This window comes from Mastigoproctus giganteus, chromosome 6 (genome assembly GCF_048544385.1).
Source record: "Mastigoproctus giganteus isolate SK-2022 chromosome 6, ASM4854438v1, whole genome shotgun sequence".
Taxonomy (NCBI): Eukaryota; Metazoa; Arthropoda; class Arachnida; order Uropygi; family Thelyphonidae; genus Mastigoproctus; species Mastigoproctus giganteus.
In genome coordinates, this window is record NC_143580.1 from 53,906,902 (window position 1) to 53,926,464 (window position 19,563).

Genomic DNA, 19,563 nt, shown 5'->3' on the forward strand with positions numbered 1-19,563 from the left:
TTACCATGTAACCCACATCTCTCTTCTCCCATTGGCTGAATAAATATCATTAGGAGGAAAATTATTTTAATGTATAGAAAGAGCTCTTTTCAGTAATATAACAAAACAGTTGGTAATAAAAATATGTATTTTTTATTTTCTGGTTATGAGAAAAATGGTTCTCTTAAATTCTGTTACATTAAACAATTTCAAGAATAAATATATTTATTTATTTATTGTTAATAAAATATTTTTCCCAATTTTTCATAATTTTTTTAGGATCTGGATGTACTTTCATAATTAAAACACTTTTAATTAAGGTTGATTATTAATTTAAACAGTTTTAAATAATTGAACTTCTTGATATTTCTGCCCTGCTGCAGGGCGAAAAGCAGAGGGCTGTGATTAATGGATGCTTTTCAGATTGGTGTAACGTCATAAGTGGGATCGTTCTTGGACCACTATTGTTTCTCATTTTTATAAATGACATCGACGGAGAGATAGAAGGCATGATGCCAAAATTTGCAGATGACATAAAGATTGGCAGGGTTGTTAATGATTAGTGCCAAGCAGTGCTCCTTCAGGATGACTTAAACAGACTTCAAAGGTGGTCAGAGAAGTGGCAGCTATGTTTTTAATGCTGCTAAATGCAAGGTTTATGTGGCTTCCCATTTGTGGCTCCCCAAGTGCAAGAGAATTCTCTTGCACTTGGGGAGCCACAAATAAATTATACACTTGGTGATGTTGAATTAAAAACAATGGAGCAGGAAAGGGATCTGGGAGTTACAAATAGTGTAAACAGGCAGCCAGGAAAGCCTATAGTGTCCTATCAATGATTTATTGAATGCTATCCTGTAGAGATAGGGATGGCATAATCCCATTGTATAAGGCAATTGTAAGACCATGTTTGGAATATTTTGTTTAAGTATGGAGACCTCATCTGAAAAAACAAAACAAAACATCAAGCTTCTTGAAAGGGTCCAAAGATGGGCAATTCGAATGGTGGGATCAGCAGAAAGAAGGCCGTATAAGGAAAGATTCCAATTATGTGGGCTACAGATCTTGGCAACAAGGCACCTCAGAGGTGACCTGATTGAGGTTTATAAGACTCTGAGAGGAATTAGTAAAATGAATGAAGGTGAAATTCTCACCGTTCTAAACAATTCCAGAACTGAGTCATAAATTCATATTACAGGACTTGAGGTTTAGATTAGATTGTAGGAAGTTTTCTTTTAGCCAGTGAGTCGTTGATAGCTGGAACAAGTTGCCCTCGCTGTCAGCCTCAACTACTTGCGCAGGCAACTTGTTCCAGCTATCAATGACTGCTGAACAATGAAAAAAAAACAACATCAAGAGAAGCTTGATGGTTTTTTTTTTTTTTTTTTTTCAGATGAGGTCTCCATACTTAAACACAGTATTCCAAACGTGGTCTTACGATTGCCTTATACAGTGGGATTATGACTTCCCTATCTCCACAGGGTAGCGTTCGATAAATCATTGATTTATGGCTGCCTGTTTACACTGTTTGTAACTCCCAGATTCCTTTCCTCCTCCACTGTTTTTATTTCAATATCATGAAGTGTATAATTTATTTGTGGGTTCACAAGTGCAGGACCTTGCATTTAGAAGCATTAAAAACATAGCTGCCACTTCTCTGACCATCTTTGAATTGACTGTTTAAGTCATCCTGAAGGAGCACTGCTTGGCACTGATCATTAATAACTCTTCCAATCTTTACGTCATCTGCAAATTTTGGCATCACACCTATCTCTTTGTCGATGTCATTTATAAAAATGAGAAACAACAGTGGTCCAAGAAATTATCATTGATGGACCCCACTCTTGACATTATTTACCTGTGCGAGGAGGGAAGCATATAATTTGTGTTTTCTTATCTACTTGGTTGGTTTTCTTCTTTTTTTTTAGCAAGTGCAGCAAAAGCTTGTGACTTCCTTGTACTATATAGCAAATACTATCACTATTACTATATTAATTATTATTCATAAAGAAACTCTTGATAATTATTTTCTAAATAGTACTGTAATGTATTGATGTTTTCTGAATTGTTACCTTAATGATTTGAAATGGGGGGAAAGGAAGTGTTTAGTTGCTATTACTGAATCAAAGTGTATACATTTTAGTTATATATATATATATATATTTTTTTTTTTTTTATTTGTTTTGTAGGGATAATTTAGATTGGTTAGCTAGAGCAACAAACTGGGCCAAATTTAGTGCAACTGCAAGTTTAGGAGTCATTCATAAGGTAAAAGAAATGCATTTTGTTTTTAATTCTTATGGTTAAGAGTTCAAGAAGAATAATATGGCACACACATAGTTTATACACTACAAAAGCATTACTTATTAGCCAATAGCACTTTGATACTGTAGTATAAGTGATCCTTGTACTTATGTCAAGTTATATTCCTAAAAGGCCACTGTAAGGCAACTAGTTTTCCCGCAGAAACAATAATAATAACAACATGGTGGTTACAGTCATGACCAAAGATGACATGCAACTTTTTATAGACATGAAGGCAAGCATAAAGTTTTATCAGTTACTTAACTTAACAGTGACTTAATATAAAAATATACGAATGTTTTGAAACTTAGCTATTAAGAAAACATAATAGCTTAGTTTTATTGTTGGACTTTAAAGGAAAATATGCAAATAAAGATCATGTTATGCAAATAAACTTGTACATATATTACTAAAAACTTTATCAGAGATAAACATTATAAACTATAATTTACATATAAGGAATGAGAAGTAAAGGTGGAATTTGTGAATTCAAAGGGATGCACTCTTTGGAACAATACATCAATACACTTCGCATATCTCCTGTTAATTATCAAATGACAAAGAATGAAGAAAAGTAAAGTTCTTTGAATTCAATCTTTGAAGGCATTGACGTCGAACTTTGAATATGCTTACATTTGAAAACAATAGTCAGAAGTCACTGGGAACTCTGATAAAGTTTTTAGTAATATATGTACAAGTTTATTTGTATAACCTGACTAACATGTTCTTTATTTGCATATTTTCCTTTGAAGTCCAACAATAAAACTTAGCTATTATGTTTTCTTATATGTAGATTAATATGTTTACGTCAAAACATTCTTTTATTTTGGTCACTGGAAAGGTTTCCAGTGACCAAAAAACATGTTTCCAGTTTGGATTCCATGGTCTCCAGTTTTCCATTTTGAAGAAAGTTTGCTGTAAAATTCTGATCTTTTTCAAAATTGTACTAAATTTCATGTTGATAAGTTAACCATGCAACTGTTTCTATCCCCCCCCCCTTTCCAAAACAAAAACACCTATTCTTCATAAATGCCATTTTATGGCTATATTTCATCATGTATCCTTCACATGGTGAAGTTTTGGTAAACGTTTATTGAATTACAGTATAGGATGTTTCTTAATTCAATGTACTACCAGTTTGTTTCAAAAGATATTTTTTTAGATAAATTCTATTAAAACTAATTACCTGTAGTTAGCAATTCATTTAATGAAATAACTGTACAGTCAGTCCTTGTATAGCATGATAATTGTGTTCCTAGAAACCCTCGTGCAATATAAACAACAGGCCCTATGGGAAAAATAGGGTTAGGTGTCGACCACCCAAGATTGAACACACATTTGTAACCAAAACATTACCAAACACAAATAAATAATCGTAATAAAATACTTACGTATTTTATTATGTCTGTTATGTAAGAAAACATTGCTAATGCTTTTGCTTCTATCGTAAGCAGACTTGTTCTTTGTTTGATTTTCTATCCAAACAGATGACAGCCATTCCATCTCTTCCAATTCTTTGTGTCTTGATCTAATGGATTTTTAGCATTAGCAAAGGCACATGATGCAAGGTAGCAAGCTTATATAACATCAGCCAAAAAAAAAACACACTTTGAGTTGCTCCTTCTATGAAAGTTGTTTTCATTTTCTCTGCATTATTTCTGTTTCCCGGCATTGCCTCATTTAGGCCTGTAGCATGCGCAATATCACATGTTTGTTCATTTCGTTCAAAACGTTTCACAATTTCATATTTTTTTCTCTATCGACAGGCGGATTGGCCATAAGCCTTACCGGTGGGCCGGAGGCTGGTGCGATTTTGGCCATAAATGCTAGTATGAGGCTGCTACAAATTTTCCCGGGTAAGAATTTTTGACCCAGTCTGCCTCTGTCTATCGATGTTGCTTTTCTTTTTCTCTTTGAATCTGTAGTGTCTTCACCAGGATGCTTCCTCTTCACACCTTTTAAGAATTTTACTCATTTTTGGGAATAAAGCGCAATTACAAAATGAGGCACGCTTGATACACATAAACAAAGCTGTGCAAGTGAAGCAACTGAATAAACAACACCGTAAAGGTAGAGACACACTATTAACACCTGACTAGCTCACATTTTACTAAAGCACATTTCTGGGGGTTACTACCATAAAACAATAAAAACAATTTCCAGTTGCGTTTCTGCTAGTGGAATCTGTTATAATCTGGTAGTAAACTCGATCTAATTGCATTTGCGATAATACGATAGCTGGAATTGTGTGGTTTTTATGTTCTTATGGTGAAATGTGTTTCTCTTCACTGATATGAAAAACAATACATTTTCAGAATCTTCTCTTCATTCCTATCGTGTTGCGTTCAGTTGGGGTGATTCCGCGTTCGACTGCCATTTCTTGTAAACACAGAGGCGAATCGTGCCTAAGCGAATTTGGTTTGTGTTATATACGATATCGTTCCCCTATTTATAAATCGTGTATGATCAAATCCAAGTAGTGTAAACACATGTTATACGAGGACTGACTGTAATTGGATTTAGCCAGATTTCAAGTATAAAATAGCTGGTGGGATGCAGCCTGAAAAAGATGGTGAGAATGGTGGTGACCTTGAGAATGGGTTGGGCAATGTACATTATTGATAATGATGATAACTGGTGTGTTCTTTTTTATTTATTTATTTTTTTCCTAATTCAGGGACATGAAAAGGAAGCTCTCCATCTCATGTCTTCTTATTTGCCTAAAGATTCAGGACCTGGTAGTGGATATACAGAAGGTGGTGGTCTGTATGCACTTGGTCTTATTCATGCAAACCATGGAGCTGGCATTATAGATTATCTTCTGAACCAACTAAAGGATGCTTCAAATGAGGTAAGTGGCAAATGCTTTTATTTGAAAGTAAATGAGAAAAATTATGAAGTGACAACTTGAAGGAAACTACGAAAAGATTAAGTTGACTGAGTTGCTGAACTATGACCATATCAAAAGATTTAATTTTTGCATGCTGGAATAGAAGTAAAGATATAAAAACGTTCCTTCTAGTCTGTATATTTCAGTAATCTTCACTTAGTTTGCTGTTCATGTATCGTAATTTTTGCAGTTACAAAATTCAAGTACCACATATCATTTCATAAAGCTGATTTATCTTCCTTAGAAAACTGCAATTTTCTGTGTTTGGAAATTCCAAATTTTCAGTAACATGTTCACTGTTTGTAATGCTGTTTTACTTAGATAAAGAAACTGTATGGGTGTTATTGTTTTGAAATTTCTGAATGTGTGCATATTTTGATGTGAGTTTTGTGAGAGTGGACACCAGTGACCACCATGGCCTATGCATAATGCTTGATTACTGCAGTCAGAACAGTTGTGGCTTTTTTTTTTTATATCCGAGGCCATTAATGTAATGTATTTAAAAATAAAGGAACAGCAAAGGTATTACTATTTTGATTCTGAATGTGGTGTTTGATGTTGTGTTTTCTTGTGAGTGGACGACACCAATGCTTTCCGAGACAATTGGTTGTTTGTTCCCTCTAAAGTGATAATGAAGCTCTGAGACACTGCTGCTTGGAAACTTATTATTAGATTATAATGCTTGCTACCTTGGAAATTGAGAGCTAGTAGAAAAGGAAATCCATGACAGATTGTAAGTGAAAAACTGAACCAAGGAGAAACTTCAAAAAAAAAAAATAATAAATAAAAATAAATAATAAAATAAAGATGTCCTATGCTAGCAACTGATTATTGTGATAAGATTATAAAGTTTTTTTTTTTATTTTTTTAAAAAAAACTAAAAGGGATATTTTTAGCACAGAAAAGGACTTGTTTGGCTGAAACATAATTTTATTGCAAAAGTTGTTCCTTTCAAATAGGGTTATAACTGTGGATATGATAACAAATATATCGTGAATTATCAGTGATGTGTATATTGCAGTGAACATTGGCAATGATACAAAAATATATTGACGCATTTCAGAGTGAATAATGATGTCCACAATGGAGGAAGCTAAAGAGTCTGCAGAGAACAGTGGTATTCACCATGGTAGTAAATGTATTAAAATATTTTACATGTTTTAATAATTTTAGGAAGATTGGAATTTTGAATGCAAAGACTTTTTTTTTTTTTTTTTTTTTTTTTTAAATCTCTTTATCTGTGTCTAGTATGCCCTTTAACTGTCTGATTTCATCTTGTCAACCAGTTTGTCATTTGTGTATAGAGCACTATTTTGGTGTAATGGCTACTTAAGCCATAGTGCACCATTTCTTCTGGTAGTCTAGTTCATCAAGTTTTGTCATATTGTTTCTAGTTCATATAGTTTTATCAAGTAGTGCACAAATCTGTGTTTGCTGGCCAATTTGCATGTTGAGAAACCTGGAATAACTTGCAAGGAAATCCTACTTTCTACCTAAGATCATCTAACCACTGTACTGATTGAAGAGATGTTTAGAAATCCTATGGTCTTGGATGAGATTTAAACCTATACATGGAGGGCAATACTGTAAAAACATGTCAGTGTGGTGGCATCTCATTTTAAATAAATAACAAAATATCTCTCCTTTGGAAGATGTCATTAATTTAAAAGTAGTACAGAACAAGGTAAACTTGATTCTGAGTAAGAAAATTAAGAAAAAAAGATTTATTCCAACTTCCAAAAAAAGAGAGAGAGAGATCTTTATTGCAGTTTGGAATAGAAATAGACAAATATTCCTCTGTATTTATTTACATAGCATTCACTTTGACTTGCCACTTCTCAATACCTAATTTTGATAATTGATATTTAACATCAGGAAATAAATTGTGAATATCTGGTGCACCTCTGTACAGTGCATATGGCAGTTATGTCATGTGAAGCAATGAAGGAAAAAGAAGAAAAAAGCTGTGTCAGTCAGGAACAACAGGCTACTATTGAGCTTAACCATCAAGCCAAGCATAGAAAAAGCATTTGTAAAATTTCAGTAACAGTTTAACTATTTACTTTTTCAAGTACTTCATATGTAAGTAAATATCATTTACTTAATAGTATTTAGAATCTGTAGAAGAACTCCCACTCGGGATGATCAACAGAAGTGGCAACTCTAGAAATGTGCCAAAAAATTGAAGACCTAGTTATGCAGAATAGATGTATTAAAGTGTAACTAATTGCCAAAAAATATAATATTTCTGAGCGAGCAATGCTGACCATGAATACTTGCCCGTGTCAGAGGTAGTTCTTTCTGGGTGTGAAGAATGCTCACATGTTTTCAGAAATAGTGTGCATGGCTTAAATTTGTGAGGAAAATTTACACATGTATGATGTAGATACCAAGGGTTTCTTTCAAGAATTGTAAGTGGCAATGAAACATGGATTTATTATCGGGATCTGGAAACAAAACAGTAGTTCATGCAATGAACTTACCATGGATATCTACTGCCCAATAAATTTTAGAGCTCAACCCTCTACCAGGAAGATCATGGATACCATATTTTGGGATACGGAAGTAATTATTTTGATAAACTACATGCCACTTATGAAAGCAATCACTGGAGATGCCTATGTTGCTGTTCTCAAAAATTTAAGAGGAGTCATAAAGGAACAGAGAACAGGAAAATTGACATATACCCCACTTTTCCAGACAATACCCCTTTAGAAATGAAGTCCTAATAAAGCAATTGGAGATAAACCACTCATCCTATGGTCTGGACCCCCTGTGATTATTTTCACCTCAGCAATCCAAAGAAACACTTGTGTGTTTATTGATTTTCAAGTCATCATTTGAAAATTAATACCCACAATGCAGCTATAAATGGCTTTTCAGAGACCAGAACAAAGACTTGCTTTCAAAATGGAAGCCGCGTTTTGAACTCAAGGGGATATGTATACAGCCAATGCTCAACTTATGGAAATTCGACTTTACATAAGTTTTTGCTTGCCGGTGCAAGCTTAAAAAATTCGTGGGAACGTATTCTGCATCCTGTAGGAATAAATGGAGGTATCATGAAAATATCGTAATGTGAACCTAATAACACATTTTTTTTTCATAATTCATTCCAAGACCTCAGAGGTTGAAATTTTTGCTATATAACTAAGCCGTTTATCTCTCTAAAAGGTCATTTTTATAATGGAGTGCTACCCTTTCATCGGTATCATATGTTCCATTATAAAAATCAATTTTGAATGGCTTCGTTGATATTTTTATAAAGGATATTTCACTGATATGGTCACGACCATAAAACAATAAAAGCAATTTGCACTTTCTTGGTTTATTGGGCTTTTCTGTTAGTGCAATCTATTATAAATGGGTAGTAAACTCGATCTTATTGCATTTGCGATAACTGGAATTCTGTGGGTTTTTATGTTACGGTATTATGGTGAAATGAGATCCCCTTCACTGAAATCTTCTATCATATAAAAAACATAAATAAATTTTCAGAATCATCTCTTCATTCCTATTTGCTTATTACAATGGTGAAGGGAAAGGGGCCAATGGAAAGTGCAAGTGCTGGCAGTGCTAGAAAACGAAACAAAATTGATTTAGAAATGAAGATGATTAATTAAGAAGTACAAAGTTTGTCATGTATTGCATGGAATTAGGTCTTGCTGCTTCAACATTAAATACTATTTTAAGGGACAGTGCATGTATAAAAGAACATGTTAAAGGATCAATGCATTTAAGATCAACAGTGATCACAATCCAACGTTCAGGTGCTATATCGAAGATAGAAAAGCTATTAATAATATGGATGGAAAATCAGATTCAGAAGCAAGTGCCCCAGAGTCCAATGGCCATTCAAGCAAAAGCAAGAAGTATTTATGAAGATATTAAGGATACATACAGTGAACCCCAAACCAAGTTCGTGGCAAGCAATGGGTGGATTAATAGGTTCAAGCGTCACATTGGTTTCCAAAACATTAAAGTATACGGTGAAGTCGCCAGTGACAATTCTGCAGCTGCATAGAAATTTTGTGATGTGTTGGAAAAAGCCCCTTCTAAATCTCCACAGCCCTCAACTTCCAAAGTGGCATGCTTATCAGCTGGAGAGTTAATTCTGGCAATGATGCTCAAAAGGTAAAACTTGCTGACATTATGCCTGTCTCCTCTCTCTGTTTTGTAATTTTATAATTTTGAAATTTTTGAATTTTGTTCACTTTCGTAATTTTTCCTGCGCATGAGAAAAAAAAAAAATGAATAAATAATTCTATTTACATTTTCGTCGAACATATCTTTTTGCTTCAATCAAATTCAATCAAATTTGCGAGTGCTGCATAAGCATTTAGGGAAATTCTGACTTATGTAGAGTTCCACGGAACTCAACCCTTACGTAAGTCGGGGAGTGGCTGTATACTGAAGGTGTGTGTGGGGGGGGGGGGTTAGGCTGTGTTGTTTCTTTATTACTAAGGTAGATAACTTTTTCAGTTTTCTGCAACATATCCTTTATACTTTATGCAGTACCAATAAATAAGAACAAACCTTGGGAAAGCAAATTTTATCTTATACTTCCCATTCTTTGCAATACTAGCGACAGCAAATGTAGGGAATATAAAGACAGCTTTTCTGTTGCTTGTGTTCATTATTTAGAGTGTTAAAAAATATACTTTCAAAAAACTGGAATAGAACTGACAATTATGGTGTTATCAATTTATTTATAACAGTGTAATTCTGAGTTCCTATAAAACACATCAAAATATATCAGTTTAATCAAAAAACAGTGACTTTTGTCACTGTTTTTTGATTCAAGTATGTGGTGAAGATTTATGTAAATTTCTTATTTTTGTTATTGCTTTGAAGTGTCTAGTGATGTGTCAAAGTAGTAATATTTTGACATTTCACTAGAAAATTTGTACACTAGTTCAAATGTTCAAGGAAGAAAAGATAGGTAAAATAATGTCGGAAAAGGCATTTTACGAAAAACCCACTTCCCCCAAAAGAGGGTATTTATGGCATTCTCTTTGAACTTCTGGGGTTTAGTAATCACATATATAAAAATTCTAGTTATTAATTTTGAACCCAGAAGAAAAAGTCATTCTCTAGGGCTTCTTGTTATCATAATTTTTGCAGGTTGGAATAGAAATGAAGGAATAAATATGTGGCCCATTCCACGAGTCAAAAAGCAGATAGCAGAATGGCTTTTCAAGATAATATAGGAGGGTAGAAAACTGAGCAGGTAGTTAGGAGCAGAATGGGGTCAGAAAAAGATGTAGATTTTTTAACGAGGGGTTACCACATTGCTACTATGTCCATTCATCATATTAGCAGATCAAGTGGGTCACCATAAATCAACTATTAGAAATATCATGGCATTCAGCTAGTGGCTGGTAAGTGACCATTAATGACTCCTAGACCCTGTTGGATTTGAAACATTAACAGATAATTGCAAAGTTACACCTGCCCAGCTAACAAGAGAGACATGATAGAAAATAGGAATAGCTTTTTATTATCAGCAAACTGAGGTTGCATGCTTTTCCAAGGCCAGAAAAGTGTGCTGATTTTAAACAGCACACTTTTCTGTTTATTTTGTGTCTATTTTTCTCTTTATTTACCTATGTAGCTATACTACATAAAGTGCTCTTAGTGGTCCTTAGAAGTGTGGATAATGTCTCTTATGACAGAATTGCAATCTATGTAATATTGTTTTCGCCCTTCTTTCTTTTTAATTGTTAAACAAACTTGTATTAAATGCTTGAAAACCAGTTAATTACTACAGTATAGTAATATTGGACTAGATAGAAAATATTTGGAACATGAATTCAGGTATGGTTAATGTTTATGATGTTTTTTAAGATGTTAATATAAGATGTTTTTTGATTACACAAAAAAGACTGCTGCAAGGTCCACTGCTTCTGCAGTGGACCTTGCAGCAGTAGCAAATGCAGTTCTATTATGAGCTTGTTTAATGGATGAAGATAATTATAAGGTCAAACATAATGAAAATTTGAGTTTTGAAAGCAACGGCAAAATCAGGATGAATATAAGATGTTTTTTTGATTACACAAAAAAACAGTGAGGTTTTGCTTTTATATTACACTATAAAAACAGAGCCACACCCCTACAATTCTTAACTACAGCCAGTGTCTGTGTTATATATAGAGCAGAAGCAGTGAACCTTGGAGCAGAAGCAAATTATAATGTGCAGTAGATGCCTCTTAAGTGTTTGTCAAAGGAGGGATTTCATGGAGACTACAGTGTTCCCACTTACTGTGGGTACACTAATCTGGAAAGTAAAATATGTCAACACTGGTATGCACATTGTTAGAGTGAGCCTGTATGCTACCACAAAAATGTATAGCCTATCGCTTGTCATGTTGGTATATTTAGGTTTAAATTCTTCTGGCCACAATAGCTATACTAAGTATAAACAGAAATTTATTTATGCTATATTCTGGTGTATAAATGTATCTGCTAATCGCATATTTGCTGTGTAAGTCAACTCCCCATCCCCTTTTGCAGCCTTTTTTTGCATTTCATATAGGTATTACAATAAAATCTGGATTAAGAACCATTCTGCTTTTTAATTTAGCTATTGTTACTCTTTTCTATAAAAGTTTGCATAGTGAAGTTTTATTACATTGTTATACTCTATTTTAGTATACAAGGAAAGGAAAGATTATGGTGTTTGTAATCTTTTCCTTTGAAGTAGCTTCCATTGCTGTACTCTTCCGTAAATAGAAACTTGTTATTACTTATTATTAATGTACATGAAAAATAGAAGCATTTAATTTTCCTTAATCTTGAGCACTTGATCAGTCTTCACTCTTGGCCGTTATAAAATATAGTAAAATATAGTCAAACTGGTTGCTGATTTGTGAAAGTGCTGTTTGACCAGCTTACATTGCTTTAATTGCTGAGAGCAGTTCATGATAAGTTTAAAATTTTACTGAGTAAGCAGTAGTGCTAAAAGAGACATTTTTGTATGGATTACAAGTATTAAATAGCCAGCATTATCCCAAGATATGAATACGCTCTCTCTAGCAGGTATTTACGATTATACAAAAAAAAAAAAAAAAAACATTTTAAAGTACAGTTCATTACCTCAGTGTATAATTCTGCATAGCTAAAATAGTTATAATGCTGTCAAAAATGAAACTTTTTGATCATTGTTATTATGTGCAAGAAATGGATTTCATTTCTCCATAGTACATTATTACAATCAAAATATGGAAGCTGATAAAGATTGTACTTACCTTATTCTTCCTTAAGAAGAATTAGTTTTTTTTCTCTGAATATCGCATTGTCATTCTCTTAATTAGTACCTGTATGCAGTGTTGTAAAGAAAGATGCGCAGTGCCTACATTGAAAAATCATGTTTTTTATTATTATTAGCTGATCACATTGTATTTTGGTTTCAGCAATATGAATGAAATGGTTATGTTTGCACTTATAGCTTGAGTTAGATGTATGTAAATCCCCCGCTGCACAGTTCACAGTTCTTGAGAAAATGGATGAAAATATGTGTATTCATATTTGATTTTTTTGAAGTAGACAGTGACAAACTGTTCTGAAGTCATGAGCCTAATTCAGACTTCAGATTTCACTGTATATGTATAGGTAGTTCTTGACTTTATGAGTTAATTTGTTCCTAGCGTGTGCTCATAAAGTGGGAATTTATTTCCCATAGACATAAGGTTAAAAATAGGGGTTACGTTCTCAACAACGAAATTAGTTAGCTAATTAGTTTGTTTAAATAATGATTGAATTATCGAAAGAAATGAAAACGTAGCCTGTAAAATCAGGCAAATTATAATAATAGAGAAATTATTTACGACTTGCAAATGTTAAAGAATATTTATTCTTCATCATCATCATCATCATCGACGACTAAATGCACACTCGTTTATTATTATTATTATTATTTTATTATTATTATTATTAGCCCTATGGTGCAAGGAAGCCTGAGGCTTATGCTGCACCAGCAAAAAAAAATTCCCAAGTTACCCTGAGAGAGAGAGAGAGAGAGAGAGAGAGAGAGAGAGAGAGAGAGAGAGGTAGAAAGTAATCACCAAGAAAGAGAGAAGAATGATGATATCCAGCTCGGGAACCCCTGGATGTGCCAAGCCCATACTCACCAGATATGAGCTCCTGAGTCGAACTTTAGCCTTTCTTCGTAAGTGCACCCCTTTGTTCTTCTCACCAATCTTGTTCTCTTCTGTGTACTTGTTCTAGAAACTCTACATCCTTCCTAAAATAAAGCCTACAGACCTGTATTGATCAAGGTGTGGCCTGACTATTGCCTTATACAGAAGAATAATCACCTCCTTGTCTCTGCTAGCAAAATTCCTATATATCATTGACAAAACTCCATGACCTGCTCTGGCAGCCGGTCTGCACTGCTCAGAGAACTTCATCTGATTCCACAGTTACCCCCAGGTCTTTTTAATTCTCCACCTCCCTGAGTGTAGTACCACACAGTTGGTACATTTCTCTTGATTTACTGCTACCCATATGGAGTACTTTGCATTTGTCAAATGTTCAATAAAGAAAATGTCAATATTTTCTTTATTGCTCTTATATTATTTCTCCCCAATTGGGGGCTCCACCTCATGACGGGTATTGCTACCAAGTACAGGGTGGTTGTTATGTCTGGTGTTACTGTTGGTCAAGGATTATTATTATTATTAGTTTATTTACCCAAGGTCCACCCCTCTACAGCTAGTGGGCTAGGAGGGTGTACAGATATTTTGAAATATACATCATACAATTTTATACAAATTTCCAAGATATTTGCAATAATGATTAAATAGATAATCACATTTACTTAATTGTAAGTTACAATTAACTTTAAAATAAAATTGATCTTAATAATTACAGAGATAAATATACAGGTCAACTTATATATATTTTCTTCAGCAACTGACATAACAAATTTACTTATTTTTCATTATATTATTGCATTTAATTGCTTACATCATATAAATTTCTGATAAAACAATTTTCACAGCAGTCCTGGTGATTTAGTCCAGATTTGGTCTATAATTTGTATTCTGTATGTTTTATTAACTTCAAACTTTACTGGATCAATGAAGAAGGTGTTGAAGTGTTCAACGGTGTTACATGGGAACATTCCTTTTAAGGAGTCCAGGTTAGATGACTTCATCCTAAGTGAGGGATGGTTTCTATTTCTTGCTCTTCTGAGTGCGATAATATCGCCTATCGACTGGGCATCAACTGGAGAGTTAGCAGCTTGGCGAGAGTTGACAGATTCTTTTTGAGGATAGTGAGCTTCTAGGAGGTCATGCCTGTTTTGACTAGGAGAACGGATTTCAAGATGGTGAACGGGTTTTCTCTCAGATGGTTCAGTCACTGCAGAATCCAATATTCCATTGTCAGAAATTTGTTACATTGAGAGGTAGATGCAGAGGATCAGATTTCAGAAGCATATAGTGGTATTGCTGTGAGACATCTATTAATGTATTGTCTGACCAGTTTGATATGTGACAACTTGCGAGCTCCTGGCGGATAGCCTAGAAAGCAACATTAGGTCTTCTTCTTTGACTTTAGGAAGTGTTCCTTGAAATTTAAGTCTTCATCCCACATAGCCAAAAGTCAGTATGAGATTAAATTTTGAGGATTGTCTCACCATTAACTGTAACTCAGATATCATTCTTGACCTTCTTCTTTGTGATTGTTAAGTGGGCTGACTTGGCATTGTTTAGTTGGAGTCCAGCTCGCTGTTGGAAGTCAATTAACTGTTGAATTTGCTTGGAGGTTTCATTATTAAATTCTTGTATCTGTTTGGGGTCTTTTGAAATGATAAAGAATTTAAGATCGTAGTAGTAGTAGTGCCATGTGATGCAAGAAAGCAAATGTATGAGCTTATGCAGCATCAGCCAAAAAAAAAAAAAAAAAAAAAAATCACACCATTCCCTCCAAATGCCTGTCTAGTTCCTCCTTAAATTTATTCAACCTATCAACTTCCACAACAACAGATGGAAGTTTGTTCCAGCAATTAACCACCCGCTGGCTAAAGGCAAATTTCCGCACATCCAATCTACATCTGTCTTTTCTTAATTTGAATTTATGCCCCCTTAGATTCGTAATCTGAACAAGTGGAAGGATCCCATCAGAATTCAGCGTGCTGAACCCATTCAAGGCCTTATACACCTCAATCAGATCACCACGCAGGTGCCTAGTCTCCAGCCACTGCAATTTGCAGAACTTAAGCCTCTCTTGATAAGAGGATCCCTTATCACTCATTATTGGCTTGGCACTCGTTGGTTTGTTGCACAAGGAGTTGTCTTCTTCAGAAATGTTTCAAGAGGTGTTTGTTTCCAAGAAAATATTCTCTTTTCTTTATAAATTTCATGATTGCATGCATAAGCATTCTTTACCAGCACACACAAATTGCAACTAACACGATTCATGTGGGGTAACAAGTTTACGAAGCTTAAAATAAAAGGGATAAAGAGAAGATTCTTAAATTTATTTATTTTTTATACAATTGAAGATTTCATTAAAGGGTGAACACATTTCATCATAATAACTTAAAAAACTGCAAAATTCCAGCTATCGGTATTTTCACAAATGCAGTAACATCGAGTTTACTACCCATTTATAATTGTTGCAGTAACAGAAAAGCCCAGTAAATCGCAAAGTGAAAATTGTTTTTATTGTTTTATGGTCATGACCTCCAAAATGTGCTTTAGAAAAATATCACAAAGCCGTTCAAAATTGGTTCTTATAAAGGAACATATGATAATAAAAGTGTAGTGCATTTTATTGATTTGAATTGGTAACTAATACAACTTACAAACCACGCTCACGACTTTAGATGGCCTCGTGACCTTAAAAATGACATTTTAGAGAGATAAATAGCTTAGTTATACAGCGAAAATTTCAACTTCCGAGATCTTGAAACGAATTACCAAAAAACAATGTGTTATTGGTTCACATTACGATATTTTAATGATATGATGGTGTCTCTGGAACAGATTAATATCGTAAAGCCGGGTACACTGTATTGTATAGCTACGCACGTGGTTTGGAATGCGGTATTTATGAATGTTTAACATTCAATTTTTGCAGTTAACGTTCATATTTTCGATTTTGTTGATACTTGGGGAAAAAAATCTCTTAAACCCGGGAACTCGTAAAGCGAGAATTGCCTGTATTTTGAATTATCCATACTAAAGATATATAAATCCCTATATTGTTAGCCAGAGAATGGTAGGAACTTTGAAATACACATTTTCAATAATTTTATATTGAATTAACAAGGATATATTGCATATTTTGAAAGATAGTATATATTCAAAACTGAGTATGTTTAAATTTTTGTTAATTAAAATTTTTAAGCAGAAAGCACAAATAACTGAATACTTTTTTTTTAGTTATGTCATCGTTCAAAGGTTACTGCAACCATAGAATCTCATATATAAAAAAAATAATAAATAAATAATAAAAAAGTATGTGCGTGTGTTTTATAAAATTCTGTCAAACCCTTTGTGAAAATGTATTATTCTAAGACTTAAGTTTCAGAAGAAATATGCCTCTATGTTCATCATTAGCATTGTCCAAATCTGATACATCCAGTGGGAAAATAGGTTAATACAAATTATGGTATGAATCAAGAAGCAATCTGTTTAAATTAACTTTTTTTTATACCATTGCTCAAAAGTTGTTATGGCCATAAAATATGATATGCAAAGAAAAAAAAATATTTTTCTATATTTTCATGAATGAAAATCACAACTACCCAAAATTTAGAGACCAGTCCTGTATAATTCATGTTTAATAGAGAGTATGCTCATCCTGATAGTCTTGTGGTAATGATTCCTATTTTTCAAGAGTTGCATGGAGGATTCTATTCAATGATCTGTTGCCCTAAAGTATCCTACATACACTATCATATGCAGATCTAGAGATATAGCTTTGCACTCCATCCAAAATTTATATTTTTGATGCAGTGGAAAGCTAGGTCCTATTCCTTTGAGTAGTCAACATGCCTCCCTCAGAAATGTCAGATTACTGCAGCTGTGTGTCATGACCAGACCACTGTGTGTGTTGGTAGTCCATTTCTCTGTGTTGGAGGAATGGAAATATTTTCCACTGTTCATATGTGTGTTGATATGAGGTCTCAAATTTATACTGGTATGTGGTGTAAAGATTTAAGCTGAAACTAATTTGCCTGGATTAATGTTTCCCCCTTTTCTTATGTAGAGGTATCTAGAGGAATAAAAAATATTCATATTCTGTTGAACTTCATATGAATAATTAATGAAATCAAAGATACCAGAAAAAAAAAAAAAAAAAAAACAGCAATAAGATATAATTTCATGGAATTACATGTGTTGTTATTTATATAGCCTTGTTACCATTTAAGACCCTACTGCACTGTAAGTGTTATTATGTCTATGGGGTGTATGGTCACAGGCCAATCTGCATGTTGTGTGGGCTGAAAAACCCATAATAACTCAAGCAAAACACCCTACTCCTTCTGAATGTACAGGCCTTTGAGAACTCATCCAGTCACTGACAGCATACCCACACCTCTTCAAATGGGTGGCAAGTTGGAGAGGACAAAGAAAAGTGAAGAGAAACAAGATTGGTTAAGGCTATCATGGGGTATTCTTATCAAGAGAGACTTGAATTTTATTAGTTAGTGTTTGGAAACTGAGCATCTATGAGGTGACCTGGGACCTCATCGACGTGTCAAGGCTTTAAAATGGTTGAGGCATAAATTTTTTGTGTATGCATAAATACTTAAATTTATATATACACGAGGGAATAATTTTAGAATTTATTTCCAGTAATTTTCCTTTAGTCAAAGAGTGAGACTGTTGAAAGTAAGTTTATCCAAATTTAAAGAGGAGTTGGATAAATAGTTGAAAGAAAGAGGTAAATATGAAGAACATATGATCATATTGCATTGCAGTTCCTTGGGTCTTTTTCATTCTCTGCAACCTTCAAATTGCTATTGCTTAGATTAGTGATTTTTCAAACCTCAGTGAACTGGCTTAAATTTTTTCAGTTAAATATTTATCATAAATTTTATTTTTACACACGTAGTACTTCTACAGATAACCAGTGGTCTGCATCTTGAGCAATGCTAGTCTGGATGATAAGTTACTCAGATGCAAACTGTGCATTTAGAGTGCGGAGCTGTAATCTTCAGGCCAATAGAATAATTTATCTAGATCATTTTGGGTCACCATACTCTGATTAAATGTTAACTCCTGACCACCTTTATATCTTCAGCAAATGTATCAGACTACACAGCTGTCAACTCTGGATTTATGAAGCACTTTTTTTTTGTAAATAGTTTTTCTCTATCTTTTTTCACAAAAATTCACAGACTACACCTTCACCATTAAATTCAGAATTTTTAAAACAATTGTGCATAATTGTGTTGTTTATTTATATTTAACAAATTGGCCATCACTGAGTTTGTAATGTTAAATATGTGGAATGTGCAGAATGTGTTACATATCACAGAGTATAAGTATATTCTGTGTTAGGTGTAAATTAACCATGTTTCTTTTTTGTCTACGTGGTGTGAAGTTCAATTTGATTTAGCCTTCAAGCTGGAACATTGAAAATCATACATCAAAGAGAAAAATTTTGTAATTTTATTGTGTAAATTTTTATCCTTTACTATTGTAACTTTTTGAAAAAAAATGTGAGGATTTTAATATTCCTCAATTTGTATCATCATTATTTTTTCCTCAGAGAAGTATAACCATAAAAAATGCTTTAAGAGTACAGGGACTGTCACCTGAGAGTTAAGTGATGTATTCATAATTATAATGATTAATGATCTGTCTTGCAATCACTATTAACTGGTGGACCTTACTATTCCTGGCACACTTTCCTTTAAACGCATAACTTCACAATTTCTTTACTTCCTCTTAGGTGGATTAAAAACAGAAGTATGCAAACTTAACAAAAGGTTAACTATTATTTAAATAGAATTTTTTAACAATATGAAAAATTTGTAATTTATTGAAATATTCATTTCACAGTCACTTAAAAAAAAAACATATTTTTAAAATGGACTTATGATTTTCATTTTATTTTTTCTTTCAGATGGTGAGGCATGGTGGCTGCTTAGGTCTGGGTTTGGCTGCAATGGGTACACATAGACAAGGTATGCCAGATTATTTATTTATTTTTTAAGTCTCTATTGAGCATAGCATGCATAAACGTAATATGTAATTTAACTTGAAAGCTTGGTTATTAGTATGTCACAAAATCACACCCAGAAGGGATAGATGAGGAGTTCAGTAGGTATTTCAGTGGTGTTTACAGCTGAAAAAAAAAAAAAAAAAAAGTTTGAACCATATATTTATAAGGTCATTAAAGAGCATTCTGGGGGGGGTGTTATTCCAAAGGGA

At 33.6% G+C, this 19,563-nt stretch overlaps 1 protein-coding gene across 1 annotated transcript in view; it reads left to right on the forward strand.

Annotated features, from left to right (window-relative positions):
* Positions 1-19,563, forward strand: part of Rpn2 (Regulatory particle non-ATPase 2) — a 459,562-nt gene that overhangs the window by 109,494 nt on the left and 330,505 nt on the right. The window contains exons 12-14 of the mRNA XM_090375965.1: positions 2,166-2,244; positions 4,958-5,131; positions 19,256-19,316. Coding sequence (XP_090232091.1) covers positions 2,166-2,244; positions 4,958-5,131; positions 19,256-19,316 — 314 coding nt within the window. The remainder of the gene's footprint in view (positions 1-2,165; positions 2,245-4,957; positions 5,132-19,255; positions 19,317-19,563) is intronic.